The sequence below is a fragment of the Manis pentadactyla genome, chromosome 14 (genome assembly GCF_030020395.1).
Source record: "Manis pentadactyla isolate mManPen7 chromosome 14, mManPen7.hap1, whole genome shotgun sequence".
In the NCBI taxonomy this organism is placed as follows: domain Eukaryota; kingdom Metazoa; phylum Chordata; class Mammalia; order Pholidota; family Manidae; genus Manis; species Manis pentadactyla.
Genome location: NC_080032.1, coordinates 23642964 through 23667025, shown reverse-complemented (window position 1 = coordinate 23667025; position 24062 = coordinate 23642964). Strand labels below are relative to the sequence as shown.

Genomic DNA, 24062 nt, shown 5'->3' with positions numbered 1-24062 from the left:
GAGTAATTTGTGCCCTCCTTTAACAGCTCATGACAGGGCCTGCTGAGCTCAATATTTATTCCCACAGATAATGCTAATACACATTCACAGCTGAACAAGAAACCTGCACATGTGAGAATTTGTGACACAGGTTGAGAACAACTATGAAAACCAGGTTGAGAAATAAGGCATGAAACAGTCTGCATGAGTGGAAACAAGTTATCTTAAAATAGAAATGGCTTTAATGGAAAAGTGAAATTGAGAGTGGAACTATGTATATAAGCATGTGTGGTTATTTTTCGGCATCATCTCCAAATTCTGCTCTTTGTTTACTCAGACTCCATCGTAATTATTTACCGAGCCCTTTCTTCTAACAAAGTATATAAGATTGAGGGAAACCATCCACTAGGAGACCATTTTCACCCCTGCTTCACGAGATCCGAAATAGCCGATTTCCACCTCAAAGTACTGAAACGTATGAAACATCCTAAAACAAATTGTAAAATAAATCCTTATTTATTGAACAATTAAGTTCCAGCCACCCGCTAAACTTTATATGAATCACACGATGTAAATTACATCCTCTTTGATCCTCACAAAGTAACATGTCAATTTTTTTGAAGCAAGTGGGGGTCCTGGAATCCACATCGAATAGGATTTGTGTGAAATACAAAGTCGCAGCCATTTTTGTAAATTGTAGCCCAACTAAAAGAGAAAAGTGAAGGACCTTTTGATTGCTATAATTTAAAAGATTTCCATTCAAGTTTAATTTCCAATTACCATTTACAGTGCGTAAACGTGGCTGCTAAGAAGAAAGTCGATTCTTAAACGGGATGACTAGGATCCATTTTCCATCCTAACCTCAATTCTCCGTGCCCAACACCTGGGCTGAGGCAAGGGTCTGGTCTCGCGCAGCGTCAGAACCCTGGCTGCACCGACGAAGAAAAGGCAGCAGACCAGCCGATTCCGGCTTCCGGGCTCAGTGTGCCGTCAGCGGCTCTGGTCACGTGAACGTACTGTCACATGACTGCGTCGGTGGGCCTCGCGTCTGGGAGCTCTGAAGTGGTTGGATTGAGGGTAAAGTGGGGCAAGATGGCTGCGCACCTGTCCTATGGGCGAGTGAACCTGAACGTGCTGCGCGAGGCGGTGCGTCGCGAGCTGCGCGAGTTCCTGGACAAGTGCGCGGGAAGCAAGGTGAGGGATGGGGCTGGTGACACCGCTCTCGAACCCTGGGGCCGGCTTGGCCTAATCCGGTCTCTGACCGCCAGAGCTCCAGAGGTCCAGAGGTACGAGGTGCCTGGGATGCCAACGCGGCGAGCAGGCGGGAACGAGGAGGCGTGCAGGGGCCTTCCGGTGGGGCCTGGGCCGTACATCGCGAAGTCGGCGTGGCATCGCCATCGTTCTGTGGCAGCTGAATAACCGCCGTGATATTGCAGACCCTCGTGAACGAGCTATGCCAGATGCCCTTCAGGTCCAGAGGGGCAGATCTGGTGCCCCCGAGACACTGGGACGGGTGCGGTTGGCCCGGCCCAAGAATGTAGACCGTCCAGTGTCTATTCATTAAAACGACATACTTGTTACAAATCGTACCTTCGAAGCACTGATACCTTACCACCTGCTGCACACGTATTATGAGGGTAGTAGTTCTTTGTGACCTTCCTAAAATAGGATTGTTTCTCCTGTTAGGCATTTACTAGCACCCGGCTTACAATTGAGTCAGAAACTGTAGATCAAGGGCTTTCTAAGATTTCTTTTAAATGGTGTTACCTCTCCCCTCTTCCCTTAATATTTATCAGTACCCCTAAGTAATTGGTGGTGCAGCTCTGAAAAGGAGAACTGGAGAGGCTCAGCAATCAGTCTTAGAAGGAGGAGAACCTCAAGGGGTGGACTGGGTGCCCAGCAGCCCCTGAGAGAAGAAAGCAGGCAAGTCCTAGGTGCCTAGTTCAAGCTCAAGAAGTGACTCGGAAATCTGAGTAACATCGGTGTTGATACCCTAGTTGTGATATTGTAATACAGTTTTGCAAAATGTTACTGTTGGACAGAGAAGATAAGTAGTGATTTTACAGCATCTTACGCTGATGGACAGTGACTGTGAAGGGGTTTGTGGGGGGGACTTGGTGAAGGGAGGAGCCTAGTAAACAATGTTCTTCATGTAATTGTAGATTAATGATACCAAAAAAAAAATGTTACTGTTGGGGAAAACTGGACAAAGTGTACAAGGAATCTCTCTGTATTACTGAATATTAATCTACAGTGACCTCAATAAAAATGTTGGTTAAAAAAGGAAAGAAAAAAATTAGCCTGGAATTTGGAGGGGTTGGGGGGAGCACAGAGCAATGACCTGTAAAGTCATTAAGGCCTAGTTTGGAGTCCTGACTCCCTTATACTATATGTAAGGTCCAAGGTCCCTATATGGTCTTGGACATGGACTTAAACTTTCTGAACCTTTTAAAATTTCCTCTGTTAAAGTAAGATTTGTAATACTTATAACGGAAGTTTGAATTTTATATAATTGGGTTATAGGATACTTAAATATAAAATACCAAGTTGAACTACTGCCATTGAGCATTTCCTTGTGGTTCAATCTAATAATTAATTCCATGACAGATACACAACAAACTAAAATTCCTTCTTTCTGTTGAGGATAGTGATTAAGTCTTAACTTTCCTGTGACCAACAGTAGCATCACTTACCCCTGATACTCTTTTTCTTTAGAACTATAGGATATGAATGTGGTCAGAGCTGATTAAAATTTTTGTTAATTCAGAGTTTGAAACAAATAGTCCTACTCTGCATGGTTGCTATTTTCTGTTAATACTGTTGAAATTCCTGATGTTAACCTTAATAAGAGAACATTTCTCCCCTCTTATAGGCAATAGTTTGGGATGAGTATCTCACAGGACCATTTGGCCTGATTGCACAGTATTCACTACTGAAGGTAAATAAGCTGTTTTGTTGAGGGATTAATAATTCTGTACTTTAGCAGAAATAATAGGATTTTGTATTTTCTCCTGAGTAATTGGCTTGCAAAGCTGTGTGGTCTTTATAAACACTTATACTAATATATGACTAACATTTTGTATACAGAGATCATTTGGCCACTGATTCTGTACTGAACCTAATTCTAGGGAAATTATTAGCATTGTATGATGTGACATTACCTGGTGTGTGAGAGTTATTTGAATTCAGATGCAATAGCCGTGACTTCATCCTGAAACTTTGTCCTTTATCCATCTGGCTTTGGGGAATCTAAATTTTGATAATAAAGTATTATTAATGTGCATTTGACTGGGAGCATTTATAACATCTGAGTCTGGATATGATAGGTAAAGTTGGGTTTTTGTTAATTTTTTGTGTATGTGTTTTCCTAGGAACATGAAGTAGAAAAAATGTTCACACTTAAAGGAAGTCGTTTACCGGCAGCTGATGTCAAGAATATTATATTTTTTGTCAGACCCAGGCTAGAATTGATGGATATAATTGCTGAAAATGTGCTCAGGTATCTCCCAGAACTTACGTTTGGTCCAGAAGAGGTTGGTCCTTTCAGTGGTTTTAACTGCTGAGCTCATTGCAACCACCTTCACTTGCCCAGCCATTGGAAGGTGATCTTTTGGAAAACTGGGGCAGTTGTGAAAGGATATAATAGGGGAACTGGGAAGCTGTGAAGTTCTTCAAACAGAGAGGGAGGTCATCATATAACCCCATTCTTTCCAGACAGCTTAAAGTTTGGGTCTTAATCAGTAAAAAAGACCCTGATATACAAAAAAAAAAAGGCCTCTAATGGTTATTTTTCAATGTGCTTTTTTCAATATGCTGACTGTAGTATGGTTGAATTGCATAAGCAAAATGAGTAAGAGCTGATGAAAATTTAATGTAGCCTCCAATCTATAGAGGAAGTTTGTCCAGCCCAGTCTGCATTCTACAGTACAATTGATGGATGTGACCCCTCAAATCTTAAAAGCAGATGGGCTATTTTGGAAAGTCTACCATCAAGGAGAGATGGGAGTCAAGAGTGATCTTTCATTTTAATATAAGACTCTGTCACTGTATGGTTTCGTTTAAGAACCATTTGTTATCTGTAAGACACAGATACTCTGTTTCCATAAACCTGAGAGCTTTAATGCCCCATAAATGATTTAAGAAGAAGCTAGAAAATCTGTCACATAATACTGGCTATGAATCAATGCTGCTTTCCTGTCATGGTTAAAAAAAAAAACACAAAGAGAGCAACTGTAGCAATTTGAGTTTGAAAGTCAATGTTTGTACATTTATCTGACCGGCTTTTATTTAGTGCCTGCTGTGGCCAGGCAGCGGGCCAGGCTCTGGGAAAAAAATATGCAAAATAGTCTGTGACTGTAAGGAGCTTGTGAGCTAATAAATGTTCTTTTTGCAGTGAAGACAGACATGGCCCAGCAAGAGATTTCCACATTTTGTTTGTGCCACGACGTAGTTTATTGTGTGAACAGCGGTTGAAGGATCTGGGTGTTTTGGGATCCTTTATTCATAGAGAGGAGTACAGCCTAGACCTCATTCCATTTGATGGGGACCTTTTATCCATGGAATCAGAGGGTGCCTTCAAAGTAAGTTTGGCATTTTCTAATTCAATGTGAGACTTTTCTGCCAAATTTATGAGCCTTACATTGTCCACAATATTGTTTTTTGCATTTCCATGACTACTTTGAACTTGAGCCTCTTTTCATTTGTTTACTGATGTTTATGATTTTTCTTTTCATCTCATTGCTTGTTTTCTTTCCCCATTTCTTTTTGAGGAATTCTTTCTATATCCTGGATACTAATCATTGTGGGTTATAAAAGCAGCATGTATCTTCTCCCTGTCTGTGGTTTGTCTTTTCACTTTAATTATAATATCTTTCAGCATATAGACATTTCCAGTTACAAAGTACTTAAAATTTTTAATAATAGCTTTATTGAGACATAATTCATATACCATAAAATTCTCCCTTTTAAAGTGTGCAATTCAGCAGTGTTTAGTATAGTCGCAGAGTTGTACAGCTATCATCACCACTGTTTAATTTTGGAACGTTTTTATCATACCCAAAGGAGTCCGTTTGCCCATTAGGAGTCACTCCCTATCTCTCCCTCTCCAGCCACTGGCAATCACTATTCTGTTGCTTTCTTTATGGATTTGCCTATTATGGAGATTTCTCATCAGTGAAATCACGAAACATGGTCTTTTGTGTCTGGCCTCTTTCTTAACATAATGTTCTCAAGGTCCATCCAGGTAGTAGTGTGGAACAATACTTCATTCCTTCTTATGGCCCAGTAGTGTTCTGTGTAATGATACCCCACATTTTGTTTATCATTCAAACATGATGGGCAACTGATAGCTTTTCATTTTTTTTGGCTGTCATGATGCTGTGTCCATTCATACAAGGCTTTGTGTGTACATATGTTTTCATTTGTCTTAGATGTGCCTAGGAGTGGAATTGCTGGATCATATGGTTAAACTCCATGTTTAACATTTTGAGGAACCGCCAAACTGTTGTCCACAGGGACCACATCATTTTATATTCCCACCAGCAGTGTATGAGGGTCCAATCTTAGATCCTCAACACTTGTCTTTTTTCATTTCACTAGCCACTGGGTGAGGAGTATTATCTAGTGGGTGTAGTATCTCACTGTGATTTTGATTTGTATCTCCATAGCGACTAGTAATATGGATCATCTTCTCATGTGCTTATTGACCGTATTATGGCTTCTTTTAGAGAAATGTCTGTTCAGATACACGGTGCATTTTTAAAATGAGATATTTATCTTTTCATTATAGGAGTTGTAAAAATTCTTCATATATTCTGGGTGTAAGTCCCTTATCAGATAGATGATTGGCAGATATTTTCTCCCACACCGCGGGTTCTTTTCACTTGGTACCCTCCAAAACACATTTTTAATTTGTCTGTTTTTTCTCTTGTTGCTTATGCTTTCAGTGTCACAAATTTACACCTATGTTTTCTTCAAAGAATTTTATGGTTTTAGTCTGACATTTAGGCCTTTGACCCATTTTGAGTTCATTTTTATCTGATGTGAGGTAGGGGTCCAACCTCATTCTTTTGCATGTGGATATCCATTTGTTCTAGCACCTTTTGTGGAAAGACTGTTTTTTCCTCATTGAATTGAATTGTTTTGGCAGCCTTATCAAAAACCAATTGTCCATAAATGTAACTTTATTTATGATGTTTCAGTTCCGTTCCATAGATCAATATGTCTGTCCTTATGCCAGTACCACACTATCTTGATTACTGTAACTTTGTAGTAAGCTTTAAAATTGGGAGATAAGAGTCTTCTAACTTAAAGTAAATATATTACTTTTATTTCTTTCAGTTGGTGCTTGTTGAGTCTTAGTAAATCCTTCTCTACCCTGTAGACATAGAGTAATCTTATATTTTCTTCTAAAAGTTTTGAAGTTTTACTTTTCATATTCAGGTCTTTAATCCAACTTGAATTGTGTATTTATGAATGGAGTGTTTGGTGTGAGGTAGGGGGCTGATTTATATTTTTCCATATGAGTAACCAGTTGTTCCAGCACTGTTCTTTCCCACTGATTATTTTCAGTATATGTTTACAGTGAAAGTACACACCTTTGTTCCCCCCCCAGTTCTGAAACTATCTTTATTTCAGAGAACACTTGCTCTCAAAAGAATATTACTTTATCTTTAATAAAATTATATGAAAATATTTTGTAAACACAATCTGGGCATGATATATTTATTTGAATAACAAAGGGTACAGAGTGAAAAGTAAGCCATTGTCCATTCAATTCTCGAATGCCAATCCCCTCCCAGAAGTAATTACTATTACTAATTCTTTTTTCTTCTACTTGAGGCGCTTCAGGTAACTATGGGTCATAATACATATGATAATACCCTTCTCACTTTGTACAAATGGTGGCATATACTATATCACTTTGTTATCTTGCTTTATTCTCTTAATGTACCTTGGAGTCATTTTCTACCACATTTTGGAGTCATTTTCTACCACATATGAAAATGTTTCTTAATCCTCACTTGAAGCTGCATCACGCTTCATTGTTGGGATGTACCATGCTTTATTAGACCAGCCCCTTATAAAGGGGATTTCAGTGTTTTCATCTTGTGCCATTAGAGGTAGCGCTACAATGAATACCCCTGTACGTAGGTCACTAAACACAGTCTACAGGCTGTTCTCTACTCTCCTTTGACATTTGTCTTTCAACTTTGCTTCTGGTGGTTTTTGCTGTGTGTATTTTTAATATGATCATGTTTATCTGTGTTTCCTCCTTTGATTCACACATTTATGATGTTGATGCTGCTGGTCTGGAGACAAGAACTTTTGAGAACCCCTGGTGTCATAAAAAAAATTATTTGAGACTTTTTCTAACCCAGTATGTTTTTATAAGGATCACCACTTTAAAAGAGTTAACTTGGGGTAGTAGAACTCAGTAGAACCACAGATTGATTTTATACTCAGTGGAGTTTCTTGCCTTTTTTTTTATCATGCTCCCGACAGCTTTGCTTACCCTGAATGTTACCTGGTGATGGTAAAGGTTCCCCACCCCCCCAACATTTCGTATGGAAAGTATCAAACATACAGGAAAGGTGAAAGAATTACACAGGGAACACCAGTATACCCACCCCTTAGATCCTGGAATTAACATTTTGCTATATTCAGTTTGTCACATATCTCTAATGGTATACCCACCCATAATTAACTCACATCTGTGTAATTAATGTGAATTGGAAGCAGCTGAGTAAAGCTTGTCCTGGCATGACACAACCTGTCCAGAGGAGGGATGCCTGTTTATTTTACCAATCTGCAAAAAAGGACATTTGCAAAACAGAGTTATTTTCTGCTGGGAATTTTAAGCTCTTGGCTTTGTGTGTTCACTTAAGATTTTGTTTAGAAATCAAGGATTTTCCTGGATGATAAAGCTAAGAGTTCTACCTAATGTTAAATTGAACTGATTTCTGTTAGAGTTGAGGTAATTTTACCATGTGGTTTTAAATAATAAGCATAATTCAGTGTTTCTTGGCACCAGGAGATACATCTAGATCTTCCTGTGCTTTGGGATGTAAATAAAATGTGCGAATTAGAGTTCAACCCATTGTAACGGGGTATATTATATTGTGACCTGCGTTTGTATTCATAAAAATCAATATATGTAAATCTATCTCCTTTGTAGAAAATGCAGGGTATTTATTTTGTGTAGGTATGTAGGTGTTTTAAAATGTTAATGGATATCAACATTTGTACCCCCCAAAATGTCCTCATGGCTTGAAATGCCACATGGATTCCACAGGCACAGAATAGAGTTGGGGTAGTAATAGAAATAATCACCCTATCCCCAGTTTCATTAGAGCAAAAAATTAAAGATGAATATCTTGTGTTAACTTTCAAATCTTTTAAAGAAGATGGACTTATAAAAGGGATGTCTTAGTAGTAATACAACTTTTTAAGTTGAGAAAAATGAATTTTATTTTGAGAAATGTTCCCTAATTTTATTTTCTTGAATTTTTATCTTAGTTCTGCCCCAGTTGGGAGCTTCAAGTAATTTTGCCAGAAAGTATGTCTTTGGAAATTCTTCATTTTGGCCTGTCATACTCAGTGAAATGTTAAAATACACCAGACTTGGGAGGGCCATCATCCAGCTGTGCTTTCATTAGTGACCAGTCACTCCCCACAGTGTCTTTCTGGGGAAAGCCTCCCTTCTTCCGAGGACGGAGGGCATGAGAGCCCACCCGGTCTTCCTGAATCCCTCTGGTGTCCTCTCCCTCCTGACTTTGGAGGCTAGAGACACACTGAGTGTGGGCTGGGGTGGGGGGTGTCCGGTGCAGTGTACCATTTTGACTTCAAAGTGGATGATAGTTGTGAAAAAAAATCCAAATAATTCCAAATAATAAAAGCATGTTTAGGTGCTGGGATTGTATGTTCCACATGTATTTTCCTCATTTAATCCTTATGCTATGTGGAATATGCTCCCTCCACTGACAGGGGGATTTAGGGACCAGCCGGTAAGTGACACAGCCAGGGGGACTCTGATCAAGGCACCTAAGTCTAGAAATGTGCTCTCACTTACCAGAGTCAAAACTGACCAATGCCCCTCTCTCACTTACCAGCTGGATTTGTATGTATTTTTTTTTGGCCTTTATTCAATGTAAAAAGGTATATTTTTGTGTACTTTACAAAATCCACCTTGAAGAAATATGTTTTCTAAAAATGAGGTCATACTCTAAAGATTGTTCAGCTTATCCCCTTTTTACTTCTCAAAATGTTACAGCCTTTGTTTGTTGTCAGCAGATAAGAAAATCTGCCTCATGTTCCCAAAAACTGCAGTTTTCTGTTGTGTGGTCATCTGGGACTCTAGGGTTAAAGAATATGTGCGTTTATGGGTTTTAGCATGTGGCCTCCCAAAAGGTCCTCCCATCATTTACCCTCTTCACAGTGAATGGGAGAACCCCTTCCCCAAGTCAGTCCTCGTTAATCAGTAGTTATATTTAAGAACTATAAACTAACAAGAGCTGGCGTGCCTGGTGAACACTTTCTTCCAGAAGGCTCTACCCCAGGACAGTTGCTTCCACAGCTGCACCTGACAGCTGAGCTGTTGGCCTTATGGCGTAGACTGCCAAACAAAGACTTTGTTAAACAGACTTGACCCCCAGCTTTCCTGACAAGTGGGAAACAAGGGGAGGTGGTCTTACCCACTGCCGAGTCCCAGTGCCAGGCAGTGGGCACCCAGGAGACCGTGGCCGGACTCTGATCAGCCCTTCCTCCCGCAGGAGTGCTACCTGGAGAGCGACCAGACAAGCCTCTATCACGCAGCCAAGGGGCTCATGACCCTGCAGGCCCTGTACGGGACGATCCCACAGATCTTTGGGAAAGGAGAGTGCGCCCGGGTGAGAGGCGGCAGTGTTTCTGGTGGTGAAGGACAAAAGGGGAGAAGTGGAAAGCTATTTATAAACAAGTACCGTCCATCCTTTTTATTTGTGAATTCACCTACTTGCTAAAATTTATTTGTAACCCTAAAATTGATATAGTGTTTTGTGGATTCACCCAGAGTGGCAAAAAATTTGAGTTGTACTATGTGTATGTTCTCAGCTGAAGTCAAACAAGGTGACAGTCTTCTTGTTTAGCAATCAGACTACAGTAGACAAGTGTCCTTTTTGCCGTGCACTACAAAATGCCACACTTCTTGTATTTTTGTCCTTTTTGGGAGTGATCTTGCTGTTTAAGTTGATCCCAAGTGTAGTGCTGAAGCCCTGACTAGTGTTCCCAAGAATAGGGAGGCTGTGATGGGCCTTATGGAGAAAACGCCTGGGTCAGATAAGCTTCTTTCAGGCATGCGTGATAATGCTGTTGGCTGTGAGTTCATTTTAGTGAATCAACAACATGCATTAAATAAGGTGTCTTTAAACAGAAGCACATGTGAAACAAGTTTACATATTGGTCAGTTGGTGAAAATGTTGTGACCAGAGGCTCACAGAGTCCTAACCACACATCTCCCCTCAAAGCAGTGGCTCTGTTACTTACTGATGCATTGTTCGTGGTGACTTTATGGAACAGAACTGCTTTGAAAAACAAAATAGACTGTATGTGATTTTATGCCTTACTGAAAAATAGCAGCTGCCATCAGCTAAACCATGTTGGGCTAGTTGGCCAACTGCAAATGCTATTCTGCAGCTGCTTATTTCTTAACCACTCTCACTCTTGCACAGTTTTTCTCCATTTTTTACTTTTTTGATTGTCTTTCTGTTCTTAGCTGAATTTTAAAATCTTCTAATTCCCAGGAGGGTCCCACCTGATCCAATGTTTTGTTTCCAGCAAGTGGCCAATATGATGATCAGGATGAAGAGAGAGTTCACAGGAAGCCAAAATTCAATATTTCCTGTGTTTGATAATCTGTTGTTGCTTGATCGAAACGTGGATTTATTAACTCCTCTTGCCACTCAGCTTACGTACGAAGGACTCATCGATGAAATTTATGGCATTCAAAACAGTAAGTAAAGTGACATCTACTTTTACTAAAAGGTAGTCTTATAAACTATCCAAAAGGTCTTTTTTTTTAAGAAGGTGCCTCCTTTGCCTATAAATCAGAATATTTGAAAAAATTAAAACACTGACTTTTGGCTTTGAGACACTACGTTTATACAATATGTGGACAAGCCACTGTTGTCAGTGCACAACGGCTGGCTGCTGGCTCGTGTGCAGTACTGTGCTTGTCCGCTGCGAGCGGAGGCAGTGCGGTTTGGAGAATACAGATCTTCATGGCTGGAAGTTGTTCTGGAAGGCTTGTGGGAGAAGTGACATCCATACTGGGTTTGGAAAGAAGGATAGAGTTGGGTGATTGGTTGCTGGTGGGGAACAGGCAGTATAGTCCATGCAGGATGAGGAGCCCCACCCTCTTGCTAAAGTAGAGAGCACAGTGGGGACGTATCTGGGTGAAAGACTGATACTGGAGGTTTGGTACACACAGGGTAGACTTGGGGGGACCACCAGAATCCAGGCTTGACAGATTATCACATCAGAGGTCACAGAGTTTGGCCCACGTGTTTGTTTCTGTCAGCACTCAAAATTTGAGAAATTTCTAATAGTAATCCAGATTTACTTATTTATGAACAAAGTGTACTTTGATCATGAAAAATCAAAGCCTCAGTGCAGTATGCAGTTTTTCTAAAGCCACCTACATTCTCTTCCAAGTTCAAAGATCCTGTTTGGTGCCTGGGCACTAGATTGGTTCTCCCAGTGAACACACACAGAATGCTTGTTTCCTTCCTTTGGTGTTCAGGTTATGTGAAATTACCCCCAGAGAAATTTGCACCTAAAAAGCAGGGTGATGGTGGTAAGGATCTTCCCACCGAAGCAAAGAAGCTTCAGCTGAACTCTGCAGAGGAGCTGTATGCTGAGATCCGAGATAAAAACTTCAATGCGGTGGGCTCTGTGCTTAGCAAGAAAGCAAAGGTGATCTCTGCAGCATTTGAGGTGAGACAGTTTTGTGTCTTCCTCCTTTCCTAAGACACAGGCTCAACAGCCCATCCCACGAGGAGAGAAAGAGCTCACAGTCTGGCTGCTGGGCAGGGCTTCAGTATAGGGCACCTTCTCATCTGAGAAACCGTGGTTCAACTTCTGGAGCACCCAAGGGTTTCTTTCTGAACTTTCTTCCAAGACCTATGATGAAAGGCATCGTGTTTTGTCCTTTTGGAGGTTGTGGAGTAGCAGTGTTTGCACTTTCCAAGAGTTCATCATAAACATTTGTTTTACATCACTTACATTTGTTTTCTTCTTTTTCATTATTACATCCTTTGCTCAAGAGGAAATTGTACACAAATAAGGCCTTGCAGTTGGGGTAACACCTGCGGTTTGGCTGGTGTGCCTGCAGCAGGGGCCTGCGGGGGCCTGCGGGGACCTGGGTGCTAACTGGAGTGAGGTCCCTGAAGCTCAAGCTTTTGCTTTGGTGCTTCATTATCACCTTCCTGCCTCCTCTTGCCTGCCACTGGTTTATTCTTGGTTAAGCTCACTTGAAACATAGGAGTTCAGTAAGCTGATCACCTCTGAATATTTACTTTGCAAACATACAGCAGGAGAATTTTTGAAAACTAATTTTTCACTGAGTCTGTATTTCCAGATTTCATCTTTCTTAGTAATTATATTCATTAATTGATTTTGTGGGAACGTTTAAATGATTTAAGTTTGGTTTAAATGATTAAGTTTTGCAAAAAAAAAATATTTTTTATCATAAGTGAGATTCACTTTGTTCATGGACAATATTCACAATTGAGCTTCAGTGGTAAGAATGGATTTTTTTCTTTTTTAGAAGAAACTTGCTGTTTATGTTCCCTTCTTACCATAACAATGTTTTCTTCTCAGAAATGTTGGTGGATAACCTCATACTGTCTCCCTCAAGTACTCAGATGCCCACAAAACACTGATCACAGCACAAGCCGGCACCTAGCTTCCTAGAGGCAGGCGCTCTCTGAAGAAGTGTTATTGTAGAATCAGGCACCATTTACTTAACCTTTTCTTTCTTTTCTTTTCTGTTTTTCTTTGTAATGTTGGAGCTGGGTTTGACCTGACTTGTTGTATTTCATTCTTTTTTTCACATTAATATAAATTAAATATCCTCTGAGCAATACAAAAAGCAGAGCACCTAAAAATAGAGTATCTTCCGTGCCTAACGGTTCTGCTGTTTCATCCATTCCAGGAAAGGCACAACGCTAAGACAGTTGGGGAGATCAAGCAGTTTGTTTCTCAGTTGCCCCACATGCAGGCAGCAAGAGGCTCACTTGCAAACCATACCTCGATTGCAGAGTTAATCAAAGATGTTACTAGTGAGTATCTTTTGGAGTGATCATTTTCTTCTGGGGCTGACTTGCGTACATCGTGTCTGACACCATGGCTTTTGGCACTATGATACTTCCGTGGGAAGGTCAGAACTCTGTTTTAATATTGTATGTCATTCCCAATGTTAATTAAGTGTACACATGTTCATAGTTAGAAGTGTTTCATCTGTGGTTAACTCATTTTTTTCATTATTAAAATAATGCCATCTGATAAAATATTTGGAATATTGATAAGAGAAGAAAATTCTTCCAAAAGAATTCTGCCACCATAAGAAGAGGGGTTTGATTTCTTTAGTCCATTTTTTTTCCAGTTGTTACAGATTGTTTAATTAGAACAATGTGATGTTTCTCTTTTTGTTTTTCCCTTAAAAACTTTCTGCAGAATTGGCATAGAGAGCATATACTGAGTATTTTGAAGAGCTCAGGACATGTATATTAAACCAAAGATGATTTATTCATTAAAATACAGGCTGTACAAGCTGGGTAGATTTTCAGTGCCCTGAAATGTGTTACTTTGAATCTTAAGTAAAATGCAGCATTGAAAAATCAGTGCTTTGTTTTCATGTTAATAAAAACCACTTGAAACTGGGTTGAATCTGATGTTGAAATCAAGTGAAATGCTCTGGGAAGCTATCTTTCACTGACACTGAGACTGACTCTAAGAGCTGCATCTGAGTCCTAAGGATAGAAAAAGGTTAACTATATCTAGATGCAGTTTAGGAGTACAGGGTTGTAGGTTTTCCTGTGTTTTTAGAAGTTTTCAGGTGATGATTTGGACCTTTGGCTTGCTTGCTTTTTGCATGTCTTGTTTCTTAGTCATGTGCTATGTATTAAAGCACAGTGCTTAAGTAAAGTGACATATGTTTAATTTCCATGTTGTAAAACTGCTACTTACATTTTAGCTTCTGAAGATTTCTTTGATAAATTAACAGTGGAGCAGGAGTTTATGTCTGGAATAGACACTGATAAGGTATGTGAACAATAAAACTCTTCTAACAAGTAACTGATAATTTGTCAAACATACAACTATAGCTAGAAAAGCAGTTGCCCTGATTCCCACACCTCTCCTGAGTATTTTTAAGGGCAGATACAAAATGTGAAAATTGGATTTTTATTAAGTAATAGATATTTAACTGCTCTATGCAAGATACTTTCTGCAGTACACAGATGTGAGACCCAACCCCTGGAATCAAAGATCTTTAAAAGCTGTAGTAAATATAAATTAAGGTATTTGCTTTCTGAAATAATTGGTCATATAATTCCTTTAAATATCCACCCCTAATAGTAAATTTTAAGCTATTCAATTTATGGAAATTCCCATCTTCTAAAAACATTCCTGTTACTTTATGGTGGATAAATTGCTGTTATTCTTGAGATTGACCAAGTGACACATCCCCCAACATTCAGCAGCCACTCAGGAGGTTGTCCATAGAGACAGATGTGTCCAGACAGGCATTTGGATTGACTGAGTGTGTCCTGTTCCCTGCAAAGTGATAGTAAATATCAAGTTCTTCAGTTCCCCAAACCACATGCTAGATGCTGGAATACCATATACTTTGTTTCCAGGTCAACAGTTACATTGAGGATTGTATTGCCCAAAAGCATCCTCTCATCAAGGTGTTAAGACTAATTTGCCTCCAATCTGTGTGTAATAGTGGACTCAAACAGAAAGTCTTGGATTATTACAAAAGAGAAATTCTCCAGGTCAGTATATTTTAAATTACTAAATATTTAAAATACAAACAACAAACTGCTATTCTGGTATATTGTTTTCACTGTCCTTAAATACCTAGAGGGGTTGTCTTTGCTATCCATCATTGCTTACTGTGTTTGCATTATAGTAACATTTACCATTTATTGAGCATTTACTGTGTGCTAGGCTCTGTTGGAAGAGTTTTATGTGCATTTGTTTGTGTAATCCTCACTGCAGCCCTGTGAGTTAGATACTGTTTTCAGCCCCATTTTATGGATGAAAAAACTGAAGCACAGAGTAGTTCTATAACTTGCCCAAGGTCACCCAGCTCATAAGTGGCAGAGTCAGTGCTAAAACCTAGGGAACTGGGGTCTAGACGCATGTTCTTAACCAGACAGCATTCGATGGAGGAAGAGAACTTCTTATAAATTTCTGGTAATAATTGCTTGGCAGACTTAAGCCTATGCTACTTTATAAGGAAAACCTCACCATTAATTTAAAAAATTCTCCCCTCTGTTGGGAAATGCCTCAGGCAGTAGTTAATTGACTGTTACCAGTTAAGTACTTTATTGTTATAACTAAATGCTTATTCATATTTCTTGGTCATTTTGGTTTTGTTTTTGTCTTTTTAAAAATTACACAAACAAAACATGCATTCTGATCATACAGGATTCACTTAATGCAGCAGCATACACAGCAAAACGTCAACATCCCAGTGTCCCACCCCCTCCTCAGACAGGACCAAGGTCAGCAGTTGGTCTGTGGGCTTCCTGACTCCCTTTGCTTTTTATACAAAGAATGTTCACATACACAGACTTTGGGGGAGAATGGCAGGATCCAAGTCCCAGCTCTGTTATTCATTAACTGTGTGCCCTTGGGTAAGGTATTTAAACTTCTCTGTAAATTGAAAATGATAATAGTAACTATCTCAAGGGGTTATAATAAGAATACTGAGTTCACATATGTAAAGCACTTAGAACAGAACAGAAATTGCCCCCCCCCCACAGAAAGTATTATGTAAGGGTTGGCAATTAATCATACTATTATATTATTATACTATGTGCTGTATCTTTTTTTTTTAAGAAAATCCTACAATATATAGTATTCTATTATTACATTTTTTTGTCCTAAAGAACATATACAGAAGATTTTTCTTACCACAACGTGTAGATCTGCCTTGGGTTTTTAAGCTTGGTATATCCCATACAAAAATATTTTTTAATTTATTTGATGTTCACCTACATTACATCCATAAATTATAACTTTCAAGTAAAAACTTTAAATCCCTCCCTCTTTGAAGCAGTGAGCTGGGTTATGTAATATGCAAGCAGTTTTAGGGCAGGATTCAGCCTCTGCCCTGTCGCTGTGCCCGTGGACAGTCATTGCCTGGATTTTGGTAACATGCCCTGGAGTAAAAAAAAAAAATCAGTGTGTTGAAGTGTGCTCTTTTGAAAGTTACAGAAGCCTTTTTTCTGATCTGACATCTAGGCCAAATGGCTTCTCTTGCAGACCTATGGCTATGAGCACATACTGACCTTATCCAACCTAGAGAAGGCTGGCCTCCTGAAACCACAGGCAGGGGGCAGAAACAATTACCCAACAATCCGGAAAACATTACGCCTCTGGATGGATGATGTAAACGAACAAGTAAGACACACTCTTCCACTTCATCTCAGTTGATTACTAGTTAATGTTTCATTGTGACAACATGTGGATCTATACATCTGCCTTGCTTTCAAAAACAATTTTCTAATGTTTTTGGAAAAGTAATACATTCCTGTGTTGTATCTGTCAGAATCTCAGCACGAAACAGGGTACTCTCACACCAGGCAGTTTGAGGAGAGTTTCATAAGATGTGGGCAGGGTAGGGGCCCGGGAGTAGCAGTGCAGTGGGGAGCCCAGACCAGCCTGGGCCTCAAGGCAAGAGGGGAATTGCTCCAGCAACTGCCTCAGAGCCTGGAGAGAAGAGCATATGGAGAGGCCTCTGGTGGGAGGACACAGCTGACCTGAAGCAATGTCCCAGAGCAGAAGCAGGACCATCCAAGTGGGCCTCCTGCTGCCTCCAACTCTCCACTGTCTGTTGGGTGCCAAACCCAAACAGAGGGCATGAAGCACCCTGGTATGGAGTCTGTGGCCCACCTCTTGGGCACAGAGCACCAAGGAGAAGGGTGGACAGTATCTGGGAAATACCCAGCATGCGTGGGAAAAGAGCCAGCCAGGACAGAGTAAGGCAAACAGTGAGAAACAGGGTTCCTTCCACATCAGAGGCAACCACTGTAACCAGTTTCTTAGCCTTCCAGAAAGAGTCTATGTATATACAAACATTTCTGCATAAATGGTGCCTATTGCATACTCTCCAAGGTAGGGTGCACTTTGCTTTACATCAATTGTTCCAGTCTTTTCTAAATTTCTTTTTGATTTTTCACAAGAGACGTCATTGGGCTCCGTCTTGTAAAAATAACTAATAATTAAATAGTCCCTTCCATCAGCAAACTTGAATTATTTTTTCTTAGTGGAAACATAAATACTCTTAATTTCTATGTTGTACAATATAGTTAATATATTGTATAATTTGGGCTCTCTTCACCATTCTGATCTGCCTCTCCCCTGCCACCTCACAGTATCTTGAAGATTCTTCTGTGATTTACCACTTTCTTTCAAGCTCTTTTTAATTGCTATCTAGTGGTGTTGCAGAAACCTCATTTATGATTTAACTTTTCTAGTACATACAATGTTGCAGTTAATATGTCTGTGCCTTGGTCTATTCTAGTGTAAGCCCCTCTGTAGTTTAAATGCCTTAAAGTAGAACTGCCAGGTTCAAGGGTTGTGTACGTATTCCCCAGCTAGAGAATGCCAAGTTACCTTCCAAGAAGTTTCTTGCCAAACTAGGTAACAAGTTTTCATCTTCAGTACCTAGAGATGCTTTGAGGGGCTTTTCAAGATTTGAGTCGAAAATGAACCTTTGGCTGCTTAGAGCCCAACTGGGGCAGATTGGAGCAGGATGTTGAGGGGGTTTGCTTGTGTTTCCTCCTTCAGAGCCAAATCCGATCGTTTTGGATTACCCAGAAGGCCACAGTTTGGTGGCTCTAAGTCTCTACAGGCTTTTTTCCCTTTAATTATTTAACAGAATCCCACGGACATATCCTATGTGTACAGTGGTTATGCACCTCTAAGCGTGCGGCTTGCCCAGCTGCTTTCCCGGCCTGGCTGGCGAAGCATCGAGGAAGTTCTCCGCATACTCCCCGGGCCCCACTTCGAAGAGCGACAACCACTGCCCACAGGACTGCAGAAGAAGCGTAAGTCCGCAGCCGGCGCCTGCCCGTGCACGATTACGTTATGTTCGTGCAGCTGTTCAGTTGCTTTGAAAAGTACGTTGTAAAGTATCTAGACCCAGTCCTGTCTACCTCTTCTGTTGGCGGCCCATGTGCAGTGTAACTTCTGGACCGCATTATTCCCCCGAGCTCCCGCTCAACCTCCAAGGTGAGGATCTCAGTAGTTAGAGATAAAAATCTGTTCCTAAGTTTCAAATCAGCTGTACCAAGACACACTCGGTTTTGGTTTTTGTTTGCATAATGCTGGGAAGAGAAGCACCAATAATAAGGAATTCTTAACTCTGAAATATTTCAATTTTAGGTCAGCCTGGAGAAAACCGAGTCGCTCTGATATTTTTCCTCGGGGGCGTAACTTTTGCCGAAATTGCTGCGCTGCGGTTTCTCTCGCAGTTGGAAGATGGAGGTACAGAATATGTAATTGCCACCACTAAACTCATGAATGGGGCCAGCTGGATAGAGTCTCTAATGGAAAAACCTTTCTAGGGCATTCAGTGTAGACTTAACCGGTGAACTGCAGAATAAACTGCCCCTTTGAAGAAGTTACTGAAGGAAGTGAAACCCCACAGAAGAAAAACACAGGAATACAGAATTTCCTTTGGGGTCAACTTCTGAGTTGATACTGTTTTCTCCTTTCTGCTTCTCTTTTGTGAAACTAATTTCTCAAAGAAAGAATGGAAGAAGATCGACCCGGGCAAAAGAAAGGGCAGTTTTTAATGTTCTGAGCTCCAGATCGTCATTAGAGACCTGGGAACCTGTTAAGGGCGGCAGACATGGATAATCTATGCAGGCGCACAAAACGGGGCCAATTCTTGAGGGAGGACCGAGGAGGCACAAGTGAAAAGAAAAGTGGGAAGCCCCACCCCTGATCAATAGTGCTGTGTTTCCGAAGCCGTGGGTAAGCGTTGGGGGCTAGGGCTGCCGTTAGCACTGAGTCAAGATTTCGTTTTCCTGCACAGTATGGCACATTATATTTAGTGTCTCCGGTTTCTGCCATATCTTAATCATTAAGGCAAGTTTTAATTCCTCTGCTTCTTTAAAGCAAGAAGTTTGAAACCACGTCTTTTCCCAAAACAAAGTTTATCATCTGTCTTAACAGCTGAATCCATGTGGGTCCCATACTTATCAAGGGCTTTTACATTGAGGAACATGATAATTGGGGAATAGCTTCTGGAGAATTTTCTTGGACACTTTTCAAAGATACTTTCTTGGTGCACATTTTACTCACTCCAAGACATTGCAGTGTATGTGGATGCCTCCACTGAGGGCTCCGTTTTCTTCCCTGCCCATGATGGCCCCACCGCCAGCTGGTCCACTGTGAGCAGTAGTGACTCTTGCCCCTTCAGACCTTGCAACTCCAACTCCACGGCTACTGCCACTTGTACTGCTCCGTAGTCTGAGGCCAGTCCATACTCGGCCTCTTGCGTTTGGTTTGCTTGAGAACACCCAGCTGTTTCAGTCCCTGGCCTGGTGACCTCGGCATCCCCTGGTGCAGCTTGTTGGTGTCTTTGGAGTCCAGCAGTCACAGCTGCTTTTTCTACAGGAGACTGTTAGGCCATGGGAGAGGGGACCAGGTATGGTGGGGAAGTTAGAAGTCCATGTGTTCCTTGCCTCCCTCCTGCTCCACCCCAGCATCTGGAGGAGTTAAGGCCAAGAAAGGGGCCAAATTGATGTCTGCACAGCCCTTACCCAAGTCTCCAGCAGAATTAGCCGGTCCCCCTCTTTGCTGGGGTGTCGGCATCCCTCCCCAGGTCTGGTTTTGGTTGCTAATTAGTAACCATACATGTTTTGTCTTGACTTGTCATCAGTGAAATTCTGTTGGCACATTTCATGTTATGAGTAAAAGGGAAATTCTGTGTTTCAAAAAAATGATAGGTAGAAGAGGTAATTTTTAAGAGATTTGCTTCTCATTGGTTTAATTTGGCCTTGACATCCAGTATTTGGAAGTAGTCTTAAGAATAAAGCTATCATGTTTTAGAAAATGCTTTCTTAGACACTTGTTATCCCAGGGAGATCCCAGGAGATAAGTTTATATCTCCCAGCCCCAGCAGCTGTCAGCCTCAGCTGCCTTAGAGAATGAAATCCAAGTTATCCCTCAATGTTTTCGGCTCATGGGATTCAATTCAAGTCCAGTCAAGTCTCCTTGGCTGGGGTTTTTGTCTTATGAATAGATACTCAGTTGTTTCTCATGTGTCTATATTCACTCGTGACTCTATACTTGCTTGCTCAGAGCATAGTTAGGTCAGCTCCTAAAATGCATTCTGCAGAAGACTGAGAAACATCAATTGTTTCATTTGTATGCAAATAGAAAGTGGTGAATAATTATATATTATACTCCTATGTAAGTCCATTTAATACTTGAAGCAGTCTTTGACTCAAAGAGGTATGCTCTTACTGAGAAAGGGTATGTGAATGGTACATTTATTCTTGGAGATCTTGGAGAGGGTGGATTGTTTACATCTTGTCTGGACTTTTGTCTAGTTGGGTAGACAGTTCTGCTGTGCCAGCAGTCCCATAAAGAAGTCTGGAAATAAAGAAGTCTACATAGAGACTGTAAACTTTTAAATTTTAGCCACCACAGAAATAAGAAACTAGTTTAACTGTGGAGCATGAAAGTAATGGTTAAAAGGAGGAGGATTAAAAACAGCACATTTAAGTCTTGAAGAGAACTGGAAAGGGAAGGTCTCTGTGTGACTTCCCACTGGTACTACCCTCACTGGGAATGGAGTATGATTAGTCATGACATGCTGGTCTGTGTCTTGTTCTCAGTTGGATGTTAAAGACTGGCCTGTCACCTGGAGGAAGTGTTTGTATTCAGAAGAGTTGAATTCATGAAGAAATTTTTTAAATACCAAAATGAACGGAGTGTCTAAAGCAGACAGCAAGAGGGACAGTGATGAAAATGGCCAAGCACAGAACCGCAGCCTCCCACAGACTAGGAACTACTAAGGGACTGTGAATTTGTGAATTATTCTTCGGCTGATGTATTTGTCCAGGCATTTGTGGTTTAGTGACGACATACTGTAGAAAATAGAGAATGCCTTTTTGTCAGCCGATAACTGGAGAAAAAGGCAGGAACGTAAAATTTCTCAAATGCTCTTATTTCTAAATGAATGCATGTGAACTTCAAGCCACATAATGTTTCTTAGCTTCTGTTACTCCGTTGCTATAAAATACCCCAAACTTGGTGGTGACTAGAGGCTACAAAGGCTAGAATACCTAACTGCCTTGAGACGTCCATTTGAAGGATGTGAAAGTTCATGGGGATGGAATCAGGCCTATTTTATGGCTCTTTTTCATCTGTTACTTTGGTGTGAGAGAGGGTATAAATCTCAGCTGTACGTTCTTTCTTTCCTGTGAATAGGCAGGACATAGAAGCCCTTCAGATGACCAATTCTCTTGGGGAGCAATTACTACTCACTGGCTTCCTGAGCAGCTTGATCATGTTGTGCTCCTGTTTTCAGCCGGGCTGCAGCCAGGGCAATAATTTGATAATAACAGACCCTGATTAAATTAGGGAGCCATTTGCTTCTGGATGATGATGTCGATAGAAGAGTTGGTGTCCACACTGCCTGCTTTAAAAGCCAAAAAATAGTCTTTAACTACAAACTACCACAAAAAGCAAAAATAATCAAAAGCAGCATAAAGTTTGCTTTCTTTTCCTTCATTGTTACATCTCAGAAAGGGTCCGTTCATTGTTTGCTGATAACTCAACTGGCTCTTTTTGTCTCACAGTCAACAAGGAGTTGAAGTCAGAAGTGTGCATGTTAGGTAGGTGACTGTATGAGTCTCTAAACTGCTAAATTCTGTAAATTAGAATCAAGCTAATGGAAGCTCTTTGTTGTCTACGCTTCTGGTTCTCACATACATATATCTCACACTTACATTTTTTTTAATAAGGTATCACTGATACACACTCTTACGAAGGTTTTACATGAAAAACATTGTGGTTACTACATTCACCATATTATCAAGTCCCCCCCAGGCCCCATTGAAGTCACTGTCCATCAGTGTACACACTTGCATTTTTTAAAGACATAGCTTTTGCACTAATAGAATGTCATTTGTATGGTGGTTCTTCTAGCCTGAGACTGAGTAGAATGAGGTTGCTCTCAATGTGAGTTTGTTAGAAAAGGATTTGAACTATATTCCACCTGCAGTGTTTAGAAAAGTAAGGCAAGAAGGGCCATGAAATACCCCCTGGTGTATCACTTGCTTAGCCCAACTAAGTCAGCTTTGTAGGCAGCATCAGAGCCCTGTGGGCTACAGTGGTGACACAAGCGGAGGGGGGGCTGGGTTACCAGTGCCCCGCCTGGCTTGCAATTGCCTGTGCGCAGTTCCCCGATTGCTCAGGGACCACGTGGAGATTGTGATTGGTCTCCAGACCACACCTAGTTGGTGAGTGCAGCTGCTGCCTGAATATCCTCAGCTTTGCTGAGATCGCCGGATTGCGCACAAGTCTACCTTCAGACACTACACCAGAGAAAAACCTTGGAGCTGCCACGGTGAAGGAGTTGTGGAAACTGCTGAGTGAGTGAAATGGGGAGAAGTGGGAAGCTAGTGGCTGGCACTGAGGGAAGTTTCTGGGCAGGGTAGCAATGGAGATAAAAGAGCAGGTTTGTGATGGTTGCCATTTGATTCCATCTGTAATGGAAGATAGCAGAGCTTGAACAGAAGCCAAGAACACAAAGGGGAAGGAGGTAAGCCCATAATCAAAATTAGTGCCCAACACTTTGGCATTCCTGTAGTCCTGAGCCAGAAGGGCAAGCATGCCGGACTACAAAGCAAAGATGCCCAGACTCTGCGAATTAACAAGCCTTGGGGCCAGGGGGATGGCAGAGGGCTGCACTGAGGGCCTGCTGCCTTCCCCATACCCAAATGAGTCTCTCCTACCTTACCCCACAAGCAGCGCCAGTCAGCTGGGGCTACAGCTTGGAGTGACGGGAAGAGAAAGCTTTACTCCAGGCCATTAGCACTTACAACATTAAATATGCAGGAGGTGGATGGGAGGAGAAGGCGGGGATGGAGACTAATGCAGGACGGGGGGCTGGGAACAGCGGGCTTCTCCTAGGAACCCAGATCCAGATTGAGAACCTAAGAAAGAGGGGGAACTTTTGGTTTAAGAGAATTCTATAACGTAAATGAAAGCGACCAGATGGTTGTTAGGGAGAAAATCAGTACTTTGAGTTTCCTTAGTCTTGCGAAAGTGTTTACTCTTTGAGGGCTAGGACCCAGTCTACCCCCTATCCACACCCCCGAGAACATCTCTGGCTTAGCAGCGCTTGTTCAGCATCCGAGGAGATTGGGCATGTGAGGAAACCGTCCTCTGCGTGCTCAGGGCCTCCCGAGTGCCCTGTTCCCGCAGGTCCTCGGTCCTCCCGCGCAGGGCGATGCCGGCTTCTTCCACCATCCACATGCTGCAGCTGCTGCGGGAGCTGCTGGCCTTCGTGCTGCTCAGCTACACGGTTCTCATCGGGGCGCTGCTACTGGCCGGTTGGACCACCTACTTCCTGGTGCTGAAGTGATAGCGCCGCCGGCCCGCGCCCCGCCCTGCCCCTTTCGGCCTCCGCTGCTCCGCCCCCTCCCGCGACCTGACGGACGCGCTCCACCCGCTAACAAGAGCCTGGCGCCCGGGCCAGGATGCTTCTCGAGGTGCGACCCCTGCCCCAGTCCCAGAGCCCCTAGCGACAGCCGACTTCGTTCCGCCGGCTCCGCGCCCTCAGGCCTGGGACC

The 24062-nt window shown here is 41.7% G+C and overlaps 2 protein-coding genes across 3 annotated transcripts; both read left to right on the top strand.

Moving 5' to 3' along the window:
* The first annotated feature begins 1008 nt into the window (after nucleotides 1-1008).
* Nucleotides 1009-19425, top strand: VPS33A (VPS33A core subunit of CORVET and HOPS complexes). Of its 2 annotated transcripts, none has more exons than XM_057492515.1 (13): nucleotides 1009-1173; nucleotides 2852-2917; nucleotides 3351-3478; nucleotides 4373-4559; nucleotides 9750-9866; nucleotides 10792-10966; nucleotides 11756-11949; nucleotides 13169-13295; nucleotides 14210-14277; nucleotides 14874-15011; nucleotides 16489-16647; nucleotides 18128-18296; nucleotides 18634-19425. In XM_057492515.1, exons 1-13 carry the CDS (start codon nucleotides 1072-1074, stop codon nucleotides 18813-18815), a joined length of 1812 nt encoding a protein of 603 aa, XP_057348498.1. In that variant the 5' UTR covers nucleotides 1009-1071; the 3' UTR covers nucleotides 18816-19425. The 2 variants fall into 2 exon arrangements, with proteins under 2 accessions (XP_057348498.1, XP_036785246.1); XM_036929351.2 differs by having other exon boundaries at nucleotides 1011-1173; nucleotides 16510-16647.
* Nucleotides 19426-21021: 1596 nt separating this feature from the next.
* LOC130680869 (uncharacterized) lies at nucleotides 21022-24059 on the top strand. Its single transcript, XM_057492516.1, has 2 exons — nucleotides 21022-22859; nucleotides 23695-24059. The coding sequence occupies exon 2, from the start codon at nucleotides 23720-23722 to the stop codon at nucleotides 23852-23854; it is 135 nt and encodes a 44-aa protein (XP_057348499.1). The 5' UTR covers nucleotides 21022-22859; nucleotides 23695-23719; the 3' UTR covers nucleotides 23855-24059.
* Nucleotides 24060-24062: the final 3 nt, after the last annotated feature.

Coding starts and splice junctions, on each gene's coding strand:
- LOC130680869 (XM_057492516.1), top strand. CDS start 23,720: ATGCCGGCTTCTTCCACCATCCACATGCTGCAGCTGCTGCGGGAGCTG.
- VPS33A (XM_057492515.1), top strand. CDS start 1,072: ATGGCTGCGCACCTGTCCTATGGGCGAGTGAACCTGAACGTGCTGCGC. Junction 15,012..16,488: donor ACAAAAGAGAAATTCTCCAG/GTCAGTATATTT, acceptor TCTGACATCTAG/GCCAAATGGCTTCTCTTGCA. Junction 16,648..18,127: donor TGGATGATGTAAACGAACAA/GTAAGACACACT, acceptor ATTATTTAACAG/AATCCCACGGACATATCCTA.